At 44.6% G+C, this 13,544-nt stretch overlaps 1 protein-coding gene across 2 annotated transcripts in view; it reads right to left on the bottom strand.

Moving 5' to 3' along the window:
• TBC1D22A (TBC1 domain family member 22A) overlaps window positions 1–13,544 on the bottom strand; it is an 839,044-nt gene that overhangs the window by 722,797 nt on the left and 102,703 nt on the right. For both annotated transcript variants that reach the window (XM_077468512.1, XM_077468511.1), the window contains exon 4: window positions 2,012–2,182. In XM_077468512.1, the coding sequence (XP_077324638.1) occupies window positions 2,012–2,182 (171 nt within the window). The remainder of the gene's footprint in view (window positions 1–2,011; window positions 2,183–13,544) is intronic.

Here is a 13,544-nt window from a genome sequence, read left to right as displayed (position 1 = left end):
CTGGCTTCGAATAGAGGAAAGTTCAGCCTCCACGGATGGATCCAGGGAGACCTTGTGTTTTGACTCCAGAACCTGGAGTTTGGCCAGAAGTGAGTCCAACTGTTTCCCAGTCTCTTTTTTGATGCGCGAGCCGTGTTTAATCAGGACACCCCGAATAACCGTTTTGTGTGCTTCCCACACCACCCCCGGGGAGGAGTCAGCCGTCGTGTTCGTCTGAAAGTAAAGAGTAAGCTCCCTAGTCACCTCTTCCAGTATCTCAGGTCGCTGTAGTAAGCTGTCATTAAGACGCCAAAAACGTGTCCGTCGGGAAGAAGTGGCAGACAGCTTGTAAGTCAGCATAATGGGGGCATGATCCGACCATGTCTTTTGACCTATAGAGGAGGCCCTGACCGCATGTAATTGGCTATGTGGTATAAGAAAATAATCAATTCTTGTGTAAATTTTGTGAGGCGGAGAGTAGAAGGTATAGTCCCTGTCACCCGGATGCTGTAAACGCCAGATATCGACTAATTGTGACTCATGGAGACACGCGATGATACGCTTACGGGCACTAATAGATAAGGAGGACGAGCCCGCCGAGGTATCCACGTGGGGGGCCAGGGGTACATTCCAGTCTCCACCCAGGATCAGTTGACCCACCTGGAAGGCAATCAGCTTGGTCAAAAGACGCCGCACAAACACGTCCTGGCCCTCGTTAGGGGCGTAGACATTCGCTAGTGTCACCCGTGCACCTCCCACCAGTCCTTTAAGAAAGACATAACGTCCTTCCAGGTCTATCTCGGAATCCGTGAGAGTCCAAGGTACATTACAGGAGATAAGAATAGAGGCACCACGAGATTTAGTTTTATTAGTGGAGTGGTACATCAAAGGAAAGAATCTATTCTTGAGGACCGGTAATCGATCCTCTTTAAAGTGAGTTTCCTGGATATAAGCTATATCAATTTTCGCCCTTTTTAGGTCATGCATTAACATACGGCGTTTCTCCGGGGTGTTAAGCCCTTTCGCGTTTAAGGAGTATAGTGACAGGCTGTCCATCCTCAACCAGAAGGGATTTTTTTTTATTGGATATGTTTCATTATGTTTCATTATAGCAGAAAGCAAAAAAATATTGGAGTTGATTTCCCAAAGGCAAATAGTCTATGCACTGCAAGTGCAGTTCTAGAAATTTTCTGTATTTTATTTTTTGTAGTTTAGAACGCAAAAAGTAAATAAAACACAGTGATTATCAATTACCACCAAAAGAAAGGACTATTTGTATAAAAAAAAATATGTAAAATTTCATTTGGGCACAGCGTTGCATGACCACGCAATCGCCAGTTAAAGTAGCAGAGTGCCGAATAGCAAAAAATGGCCTGGTCATGAAGGGAGTAAAATCTTCCGGAGCTAAAGTGGTTAAATTGAGACAGAAACAGAGGGAGCATGAAAATCTTCCCATGCTCCTTGCTTTAGGCTGGGCGTCACACTTCCGACGGATGCAGCTCACAGCAGGGGTCTGGTGCGTCCCTATTCTCCATTTTAGAGACGAACCAGGGCCAAATTTTTGCCTGAATTTGGCCCTTAAATGGAGCAAAAGACACACAGCGCTCCTGTGCAAACCGCTCTGTAGCCACAATGGAGATATGTGAACCAGCTCCATAGAGAGACAATCACAATCTCCTGTCGCGCAAATTGGATGTGGTAGAAATCCGCATCCAATTTGCATAGGTGTGAACCCAGCCTGAGTGACAACACCATTTTCTTGTGTCTATGAGACGGAGTGAAGGGGCATCTCCTTAATAGGACACAGATGGCGAAGACCTTACAGGTGTTTTAACCATTCCATATTCAATCCAAAATTAAAAAATAAAGATTTTAACTCAAGATGAACTTTTAGCAAACCAAAATGTTTTCCTAAAGTATATGTTAACCAGTTCAAGTATAAAAATGAACCTTTGCAAAGAATAAAATTTGCGCTGTTCTCATTAGCATAATAATTAGAAAATCTTAGCTTACCAGAGCAGAATACACTTACCAAGATCAGTGCTTGGACCAGCAAGAAGCTGTCTGAATTTTTCTAGCCGAAAAGCTTCTCTTTCTGATAACCCAGCAGTACTCAAGAGGACTTGGTCTGCCGGTTTGTTCACCACTGCACCAGATGTCTGCTGAGGCACAGATTGCTGTCGCTGTAAAGAATGCTTCTCACCTGCAGCACAAAGCGTAAAGTCAAGATTTCATTAATTTTATCATTAACCACTTGCCGACAAGGCATTTTCTCACTACTTCTTTACAGGTTTAAATCAGTACTTTTTTTTGCTAAAAAAATTACTTATAACCCCCAAACATTATATATATTTTTTTAGCAGAGACCCTAGGGAATAAAATGGCGATTGTTGCAATTTTTTTATATCACATGGTATTTGCAAATGCAATTTTTATGAAACAAATACACTCTAATGAATAAAAAATTTAAAAGTTATAATTTTTTCATATACAACAAAAAAATTGGTGTTACACCAAGTAAATAGATACCCAACATATCACGCCTTAAAACTGCACACGCTCATGGAATGGTGACAAACTACGGCACTTAAAAATCTCCATAAGCAATGTTTTAAACACCATTACAGGTTACCTGTTCAGACTTACTAGAATTATTGATCTCGCTCTAATGTTTGCGACTATACCTCACGTGTGGTTTGAATACTGTTTACATATGCGTCCGCTTCTGTAAGCGAGCATGGAGGGATGGGGGCGTTTTAAATTTTTTTTATTATTATTTATTATTTTTTTGATCACTTTAAGTCCTATTACAAGTAATGTAAACATCCCTTGTAATAGAAATAAGGGTGGCAGGTCCACTTTATGGCAAGATCTGTGGTCAAAAAGCCCTCAAATCTCTTCTTTACCTTTAAAAGCAAAAGATCCAAAAAACATTTTTTTTTTTATTTGATCTTTTGTGTGTGTGGGGTGTGTGGTGTGTGTGTGGTGTGTGTGTGGGGTGTGTGGTGTGTGTGTGGGGTGTGGGGTGTGGGGTGTGTGGTGTGTGGTGTGTGGTGTGTGGTGTGTGGTGTGTGGTGTGTGGTGTGTGTGTGTGTGGTGTGTGTGTGGTGTGTGTGTATTTCTTCCTGCCTGGACCAAGAGTGACATCATGACATGGCTCCGGTCTTCCAAGGCCATGGAGCAAAGAGTGATAACTGCCAGCTGCAATGTCGGATCATTTCTCAGGCTAACAGTCAGAAACGGAAAGCCAATGAAACACCGGTGAGCAGCAGGACGTCTCCTCCCACCGCATTCAAATTCAATGAATTAAAAAAAAAAAAATAAATAAATATGTTAGCCCAATTTTTTGTATAATGTGAAAGATGAGATTACAACAATAATTCTGATCTTTAGGGCACTTTCACACCGAGGCACTGTGGCATCGGCAGTAAAGTGTCGCTATTTTTTCTGGTCGCTAGCAGGGAGCTTCTAACCCCTGCTAGTGGGGGGAAAAAGGGTTAAAAACGCTGGCAAAGCGCTGCCCAATGATTTCAATGGGCCGTGGCACTTTTATGAGCGGTGTATACCCCGCTCCTAATCACCTCAAAGATGCTGCTTGGGGGTTTAGCACTAAAAATAGCGCCTGTAAAGCACCTGAAAAATGCCTCATCTGCAATCCCAGTGTGAAAGCACTCGCTGCGCTGGCAGGACATCAAAAAAAGTCTTGCAAGCAGCTCCTTTGAGGCATTTTAGGAGCAATGTATACATCGCTCCTAAAGCACCCCTGCCTATTGGGAGTTTTTAACCCTTTATTCGGCCATTAGCAGGGGTTAAAAGTGCCCCTCTATCAGCCGAAAAGCACCTCTAAGGCTACTTTCACACTGGGGTGTTGACGGTAAAGCGCCACTATTTTTAGTGGTGCTTTACCATCATTTTTCCTGCACTTTTCAGCTGCTATCAAGCACTTTTAACCCTACAAGCGGCCCAAAAAGGGTTAAATGCCCGGCTCTTCCGCGGTGGTGCCCATTGATTTCCTCAAAAGATTCGGCTGGCTGGACTTTTTTTGGCGTCCTGCTAGCACACCGCTCCAGTGGAAAGCACTTGGGCTTTCACACTGGAGTGAGGGGAGAAGCTCTTTACAGGAGCTATTTTTTAGTGCTATAGTGCCTATAAAGCGCCTCAGTGTGAAAGCAGCCTAAAAAGACGGGAAAGTGCAGCTAAAACTAGCGACGCTTTGCCGCCGATGCCCCCACACTGGCAATGTAAAGGGGCTCTCAGCGTCCTGCCAATGCACCGCTCCTGTGTGAAAGCTTGGGCTTTCACACAGGTGTGGCAGGAGAGGAGCTTTACAGGCGCCATTTTTAGAGCTATAGCGCCTCAGTGCGAAAGTAGTCTTATTCTAAGCAAACAAAACATTGAGATTCTCATTTTATCCAGAATCGTGCAGCTCTATGTCAGCCATAATCCCGGCAAACCACATGCAAACTGCAACGTATATATACTTATTGAGGTCGGCAAGTGGTTTATATTCTGTATATAGGAGCAGTATAGTCCTATTTGGAACACTTTGCCTAATGACTAAATACTAGCTAGATCAAAGGAGAAATGGGGAGAGTTCTATACAAAATTGATCGCACGTGCCCTTTCATCTTGTAAACAATGCTATAAATAAAATAGATTTAATCTTATTCTTGACAATACCATTTGATTATTACTTATTTTTCTAAAGCTTCAACATATCTTTACATAAATAAGGACATACAAAAGAAATAGTACCGTATATACTCGAGTATAGGCCGAGCCGAATATAAGCCGAGGACCCCAATTTACCCCCAAAAAAACTGGCAAACTTATTGACTCGTGTATAAGCCGAGGGTGAGACATGCCTGTCCATCCCTGTGTGTGTGTCCGTCCATCCCTGTGTGTCCGTCCATCCCTGTGTGTCCGTCCATCCCTGTGTGTCCGTCCATCCATCCCTGTGTGTGTGTGTGTCCATCCATCCATCCATCCCTGTGTGTGTGTGTGTGTCCATCCATCCATCCATCCCTGTGTGTGTGTGTGTGTCCATCCATCCATCCATCCCTGTGTGTGTGTGTCTCCATCCATCCATCCATCCCTGTGTGTGTGTGTCTCCATCCATCCATCCATCCCTGTGTGTGTGTGTCTCCATCCATCCATCCCTGTGTGTGTATCCATCCATCCCTGTGTGTGTGTGTCTCCATCCATCCATCCCTGTGTGTGTGTGTCTGTGTGTGTGTGTGTGTGTGTGTGTGTGTGTGTGTGTGTCCAGCCTACCTGTGTCCCGAGCCTTTGTCCCGAGCCTCCGTCCCGTGCCTTGCCTCCTTGCCTCCGTCCCGTGCCGTGCCTTGCCTTGCCTCCGTCCCGTGTCGTGCCTTGCCTCCGTCCCGTCCCGTGCCGTGCCGTGCCTTGCCTCCGTCCCGTGCCTTGCCAGGATCGCCGCTCTTCGTCGGCGCCTCGGCGGCCATTGTAAAATTCAAAAGCCGCGCCTCCGCCTTCGCCTGTGATAGGCGGAACACTGAATTTCCCAGCAGCCTGTGTTCCGCCTATCACGGACATCGTCTCATCCTCGTCCGTAGTACGAGGATGAGACGATGTCCGTGATAGGCGGAACACAGGCTGCTGGGAAATTCAGTGTTCCGCCTATCACAGGCGAAGGCGGAGCCGGAGGCGCGGCTTTTGAATTATAGAATGGCCGCTGTCTGTCTGCTCGACACGCTGATCGAGCAGGCAGACAGCGATGACTCGAGTATAAGCCGAGGGGGGCACTTTCAGCCTCAAAAAAGAGGCTGAAAATCTCGGCTTATACTCGAGTATATACGGTAATACAATTAAATTTAAAACACCAAAAACTAGAAAAAGAGAAGTTGAAAAAATGTGACACTCAAATACTGTGAATAAATAATCAAGTTCCTTAACCACTTGGAGTCCCCATTATAGCCAAAACACGGCTACAGCACAGGCTTAAAATGCCGGGAGGGCGCCCTCTCATGCTCACGCTGCCCGCATGCCACACTGGCACGCTCTGTGATCATCAAATCCTCGGGACTCGGCTGCTCACAGATCGAAGTAAAAGGCAAATCACAGCGGCCTTTTACCATGTGATCATCTGTCAGCCAATGACAGGTGATCACGGATGTAAACAGAAGCAGGTTATCAGGTTTTTTTTCCTCACGCTAACAGCATGAGGAAAAAAGAAAGTTGTTAACCGGCTTCTGTCACAGGGACATCGGTCCCCTCAGTGCTGCTAAAAAGTGCCACCTACCAGTGCCCATAAGTATGTCTAAGTACTGCTAATGAGTGCCCATCACTGCTGCCAATCAGTGCCTCATCATCAGTATCGCATAGCAGTGCCCATCAGTAGCAGCCTCATCAGTACCCACCAGTGCAGCCTATCACTGCCCATCTGTGTAACCTATCAGTGCCCACCAGTGAAGAAGAAAAATTACCCGTTTACCCAGTTTATAACAAACTATAAAAATAGGATTTTTCCCATCATACTTACCTGTAAAATCCTTTTCTTTGCATACATCATGGGACACCGAATTAGGCTAATATTCATTACCTACTGGGTTATACGCCACCTCTAGGTGAATGCACACTGGTAGACAAAGTCTTAGACAAGAAGTGATCCCCTATATAACCCCTCCCATACAGGAAGTACATCAGTTTTGTAGCAAACACTGAATGCTCAAAAAAGAAAGAAGGGATCTCTGTGTGCCATGATGTACTCAAAGAAAAGGATTTTACTGGCAAGTATGACGAAAAAATCCTATTTTCTTTTTCATACATCATGGGACACAGAGTTAGGCTAATATTCATTACCTACCTGGACGTCCCAGAGCAATAGTCTTGAGGAGAGGGAGACACCTTGCCAAACAATAGTCATCAGACCTTAAAGGGCAGCCTGTAGTACACTATGGCCAAAAGCTGAATCCTCGGCTGCTGGAACATCTACTTGATAAAAAATTTGTGAACGTATGCACTGAAGACCCGATGGTGAAAAGACCAGGAGGTTCCTAAACCCCTGGTAGAATGAGCTCTCACCCTAAAAAAGGAGGAGCTTTACATTTTAGACCGTAGGCCTGAATGACCAATTAAAGGACCCAATTGGCAATGGAAGCCTTGGAAGCTGCCTGCCCCTTCTTGGGTCCTTTTGGTAAAACAAAAAAGGAGTCTGATCCTCGCATCTCCGCAGATCTAGACAAACCTTGACTGCCCAGACAACGTCCAAAGAATGCAGTCGTCTCTCTTCCGCCAAACAAGGCTGAGGGACAAAAGGGAAAATAATGTCCCGATTTAAATGAAAGGCTGACATCACTTTTGGCAAAAAGGATGGAACAGGTCGTAACACGAACCTGTCGAGGTGAAGGTTCAAGTAAGGTTCCCTGCACGAAAGGGCCACCAACTCCAACACCCTTCTAGCCGTGGTGATGGACATGAGGAAGGCTAGCTTGCATGACAGCAAGTCTAATGGAATTTCCTTGATGGGCTCAAATGTTTGTTTCTGTAACGCAGACAGCGCCAAGTTCAAGTCCCAAGGACACATAGGGGACCCGATGAGGGGAAACAAACAAGTTTCTCCCTACATAATGGTTCGGACCAGCGAATGGAAGGCTAAAGGCCTTTGGAAGAATACTGATCGGGCTGAAATCTGACCTCTGATTGTACTTGCAACCAATCTGATTTCCACAGCTGACAGTAGAAAAGAGAGAATTCTCAGAATCGCGTATTTCCGAGCTAATAAAAAATAAAAAAAAGTGAAATGGAGCCCAATAATGAATGATAATTTCTTCAGTGATGTAGAAAAAAAAAAAACAAATGTCCTTCTAAAGGACTCCTTATCCAGAGTGCTCCCACCACTGCATGCAATGGATGCTCACCTCCTTAATACGACCCCAAACATGCCTTGTACTTAGCGCCAATAATCTCTCCAAAGAATCCTCTGATCTTTACTTTGCTCAATGTATAGACAAAACGGTCTATGGCCAGCATAGGTTCCATCCACTGTGCTGCTTTAAACCTCAATCCATATTAGAGATCAGCAGATGCAGAAATACATAAAAAAACAAGAAAAAGTGCCTCCTATAGTGCAGTATCCGAGGGATTAGAAAATGAACCATTCCACCCCAGCTAGCAATAAACTCAAACTTATTAAAATGATTAAAAGCATAGGTACAAATCTGATAAATCTCACTCAGTAATGATCAGTCCACCACCAGGCTCCACCTCTACTAGTTTCACCATCTCCTACGTGGCTTCATCTGGAGGAGTGCAGGGCGTGTTTGACCCCCTGGGGTCATATTAAGGAGGTAAGCGGCCATTGCATGCGGTGGTGGGAGCACTCTGGATAAGGAGTCTTTGAGAAGAAGCATCACATTTGCTTTTTTCTATATCACTGAAGAAATTATCATTCAATATTGGACTCTGTTTCACTTTTTTTATTAGCTCATATATTGCAGATATATTACAGATTGTAATATTGAAGCACTATCACATTTTATTATTTTTATTGCCATCTGTAGTCAGTAATCTCCAAGCTACTGGGAGGAAGGATCTTCCCTTTTGCAGGTTCTGACCCTGCAACCACCAGTTTAGGCTTAAGCGTGCCTCAAGAGATAAGAACATTGGATAATCCAGGGCTTGTCCTCTTCTGTTCCAAGCCAACAAGATGTCTTGTTGTATAGGCCTGGTATTGAACAGGGCATAGGGCACTGCCTCGAAAGAGCACACCATCTTTCCTAGAAGACTTATACAGAGCCGAATGGAGGGTTGCCTGGTGCCCCTTATCTGACGCACCCGATTCCTTCAGGGCACAGATCCTTACGGGTGGCAAAAATACCCTTGCTTGGGCCGTATCTAGGATCAGACCTAAGTAATTCAGACTTTGAGCTGGTCTCAAGGCTGACTTTTCATTATCTATAATCCAGCCTAAAAAGTTTCCAAATAGCGCACTGTGCAGGTTATGCTCTGTTCTAGAACCTGTAGTGAGTGATCTCCACCAAGATTCCTTGGGCCCTTAAAAAACCCAGTACTGGTGCTAGGACCTTTGTGAACACCTGGGGAGCTGTGGCAAGCCCGAAGGGTAGAGCCACAAACTGAAAATGACGTTACATTATTGCAAATCACAGGAACCTCTGATGAGGCTTAAAGATGGGTACGTGTAAATATGCGTCTTTTGTAATCGATAGAGGCTAGAAAGTCTCACTTCTGGAGCGAGGCTACAAATGAGCGGAAAGACTCCATCTGAGAAGGACTGCATTAGTAGATACTGGTTCAGGGATCTTAAATCCAAAATGGGCATTGTGTCCCATTTTGGAACCGTAAACAGGTTTAAATAAAACTCCTTGATGCACTAAATGATGTAGTGCCTGAAACAGTACGTTTCTTTTTGGAGGATCCAAGGGAACGCTGGATCTTTGAAACCTCTGGGAGGGGGAACCCACAGTAACCCCAGCTTGTAACCATGGGATATAGTCAAGGTGACCCACACATCCTGAACCACTGTTCTCCAAATGTCCACAAAGTGCAGCAACCTTCCCCCGATAGAGTGGGGGCGTGCCCTCAAAAGGAGGGCTTGGTGCTGGGCTTAGAAAAGCTTTGGACCCAGGGCTTTTTCTGGCCCTGGGGCTTGCCCCTAGCTCTAGCGTCCTGTTGGCGGCAGAATCACTGTGCCACTAAGACACATGAGGAAGCAGTCTCTGAGGTAGCAGTCCCTGAGGTTTTAAATGGGGGAAGCCTGGTGCTTCTCTTTATAGGAAGTAGAGCACTTCCCTCCGGAAATATTTTTCAAAAATTTTTGACTGGCAGATACCAATTGCTGCAACAGCTGGCTGAATAGCTGAACTGACCAAAGAAAAGGAAGCCTTTAATAATGACTCCAGTTTCTTGTCAACAGTGTTTTTCCAAGCCATGTGCATTATCCACCGGACAAGTTAAGTTCTTGTTTAAGGAAGAGACTGCTGCATCTACGGCTGGCATGCTCCACTTCTTTTTTTTTTTCCACAAAATTTTATTAGGATAAAGTAAACATACAAGAAAATACAGGCAATGGATAAAGATATGCAGCAAAATATTCATGTCACAGTAAATCTTAAATGCTTAAATAAACAAAGAATAGTCCAGTAGCTGGTTACAGATCTTAACAAATTTCCAGACGTGGAAAGAATCACAGCACTGAGCTCAGTTAATTGTACAGTGGTGTCTAAAAACGGCCTAAAGGTAGCCTGAACTGTGAAGGAGGGTAATCTAAAGCATTCTGGATTGTATAATGGGAAAGTATTCCGAGCATGAATATACGTTATGGGGGGAAGGAGGGGGGGGGGTGAGGGCAAAATTGGGGGAGAGGGAGGATATTGAGAAAGGGATAGTCTAGTGTGTGAGAACCATTTAGCCAGATTGTGAGGAGTACGCGTCAGTAAGTTTGAAACGGCGCCAGTCCTGCCAGGTTGCTGAAAATTTTGTGACTGTGTCATTGGAGATACTAATTAGTTCTTCAAAGGTTTCGGTATTGTTTAATCTACGGAACCATTCCGCTACAGTTGGTACGGAAGAGGATCGCCACGGGATGCATTGTTGAGCTGTGTTGATCATAATCATATTGAGGGATTTAAAGTAGCGTGTCTTGGGGATTTTGGTAAAGTGAAGTAAATAGGAAGCTGGGGAAAAATCATTGCTTTGGGATGTTACTGCAAGTATGGTGTCATGGACTGACCTCCAGAAATTCTGAAGGGCAGGACACGACCACCAAATGTGGAGCATGGTTCCTTCCGCCTTGCCACAGCGCCAACATAAGTTGGAGATGGCATCTGAGAATTTTCTGAAGCAGGGAGGGGGTTCTGTACCATTTGGAGAGGATTTTGTATCCTCCCTCTTGAACCGCTACATTAAGGGAACCTTTGAGAATATAAGTACATATGGTTTCCCACTCTGAGTCAGAGATTTTGATAGCTAAATCTTGCTCCCATGAGGAATAGGGCTTGCTGGAGAACGCTGATTTGTCCCCGAAGAGGTATGTGTAGAGAATGGAGATGAGATGTCTTTGTGGTTCGTGTTGTGTACATAGGCTTTCTAGGGTGTTCAGATCTCTCGTCCAATAGTCCGTATTGTGTCGGCTAGTCAAGAAGTGGTGGATTTGTCTATACGTCCAGTCGGGTATTCAGGTCAACCAGAGTTCTGAGGGTCCTTCTCCTGTTGAAAAATTGTCTAGCAGTAAGTTCTGTGTGGGGCCAGGAGTTGGCCAGATAGTTGGGACTCTCGCCCGGCGGGAAATCGGGGTTATCCCTCAGTGGAGTAAGTGGACTCAACCACGGGTGCGGATATATTGTTTTCAATGCCTTGTGGATAACTGATAGTGTGGGCCCAATCAACGGGTGTTGCTTATGTTGTAACGGTATATGGCGTGGACGTATCCAGGGTAGTAACCGAAGAGATTGTGTAGAGATAGAATGTTCTAGTGGTACCCAGTCCTTAACATTGTGATGGACATTCCAGTCCACAATCCTAGCTAAGTGTGTGGCCCAGTAGTATCGACGTAGGTCAGGAAGAGCAATTCCTCCTTTGGTTTTTGGAAGGGTAAGATGTGTGAATTGTATTCTAGGCTTTTTGTTTTGCCATATGAAGGCAGTGCAGGCTTGTCGGAAAGAATAGAAAAAGGACGATGGAATGCTAATCGGAATTGATTGCATTAAATAAAGGAATCGTGGTAAAATTGTCATTTTAAGGAGTGCGGCTCTACCGAACCAGGACACATTTAAAGATCTCCAATTTTTAAGGTCTGATTTGGTACTTTGCAATGCTGGAAGAAAGTTTTCCTTAAAAAGATTCGAAAGGGACGTTGGTATTTTAATTCCCAAGTACGTGATTGAATGTTTGGCCCAATTGAAGGGGAAATTCGCTTGACATTGCGCTACCATTTCTGCAGGGAGAGTTACATTCAGGGCAATGGATTTGGAATAATTTATTTTAAGATTTGAGATGGATTGGAACAACTCCAAGTCGGAGAGAAGATTGGGGATAGAGACATGCGGGTTGGTTAAGAAGAGGAGGAGGTCATCCGCAAAAGCTGCTATTTTGTAGATGCGTGTGTTGATTGAAATGCCATTGATATCTGGATTAAGTTTTAGTTTATTGAGAAGGGGTTCGAGAGTGAGTACAAAGAGTAGAGGTGAGAGGGGGCATCCCTGTCTGGTACCATTGTGAAGCCGGAAGGCGTTTGACAGGTAACCATTGACCCGCACTCTGGCGGTCGGTTGGGAGTACAGGGCTCGAATATATGAGAGAAACAAATCCGGTAGGCCTATTGCTTTGAGGACCATGTAGTCCCAGGCCACCCTGTCAAACGCCTTCTCGGCATCCAGGGAAAGAAAAAATCCTTGTTTATTGGCAGAGGTCAGCCAGTGGTGGATGTTTAGGGCTTTAATAGTATTATCCCTACCTTCCCGTCCCGGGATAAATCCCACCTGATCCAAAGAGATCAAAGACGGGAGAAGCGTCAATAAGCGGTTCGCTAAGATTTTAGCATAAATCTTGACATCCACATTAATGAGTGATATGGGGCGGTAATTCGTTACCAGGGAAGGATCTTTGTCCTCTTTCGGTATTACCGTGATGTGTGCTTCAAGCATATGAGGGGGGGCATGAGAAGTAGAAGCAAAGGATCTATAAGCTAAGAGAAAGCGGGGTCTAAGTATGTCTGTAAACGTTTTGTAATATGTCAAAGGAAGGCCGTCTGGGCCAGGTGCTTTCCCGACCTTCATCTCTTTGACTGCCCTATCGAATTCTTCTTCGGATAAGGGAATATTTAGCTTTTGGGCTTTTTCCTGGGAAATACATTTCGGGCCAAATTTGGAGAGGAATTCGTTAATAGCATGCTGTCTTGCATCCAAACTACTGGGCTTAGTGGGTCTAGAAGGAATGTTGTAGAGTGTTTGGTAATATTCTTAAAATTTTTGGGCTATAGCTTCGTTTGATGTATGAGCCTTGCCCTGATTGTCAGTAATGTGATGTACAGTTGAGTTAAGTTTCTTGCTTTGCACTGCTCTAGCCAGGAGAGAGCCTACTTTATTACCCTTTTCATAAAAGAGTTTGTTCCGGAGGACATATTGTCTCCTTGTGTTTAGGTTAAGTTCTTCCAGTAGCTGTGTCCTGGCTTGGGTCAGGGCTTGGTAGGTCTGTAGCGCAAGAGTCTGTTTGTGTGAGGCTTCCAACTTGCGGATTTGGGACATAAGTGTTGCTATTTTGGTCTGGCGTTCCTTTTTAAGAAGAGAGGATAATTTGATAAATTCTCCTCGAATTACAGCTTTATGGGCTTCCCATTGTAATAATGTGGAGGTGTCGGGGATTTCATTAAGTCTGAAATAGTCTGTAAGACAAGTGCTTATTCTGGTTACATTTATCGGGTCTTTGAGCAAAGAGGGATTAAGTCTCCACGTTTTAGACTTGGTTACGATTTCGGGAAATTCTAGAAGGATGGTGATCGGATGGTGGTCAGAATAAGTCATCGGTTCTATCGTGGTCCTAGTCAAAAGGGGGAGGTCAGGTTGTGAAATAAAGAAGTAGTCAATTCG

Source organism: Lithobates pipiens, unplaced genomic scaffold (assembly GCF_037356315.1).
Source record: "Lithobates pipiens isolate NorthernLeopardFrog02 unplaced genomic scaffold, aLitPip1_a1.2 Scaffold_8, whole genome shotgun sequence".
Lineage (NCBI taxonomy): Eukaryota > Metazoa > Chordata > Amphibia > Anura > Ranidae > Lithobates > Lithobates pipiens.
This window is presented reverse-complemented; position numbering and strand designations above follow the sequence as displayed.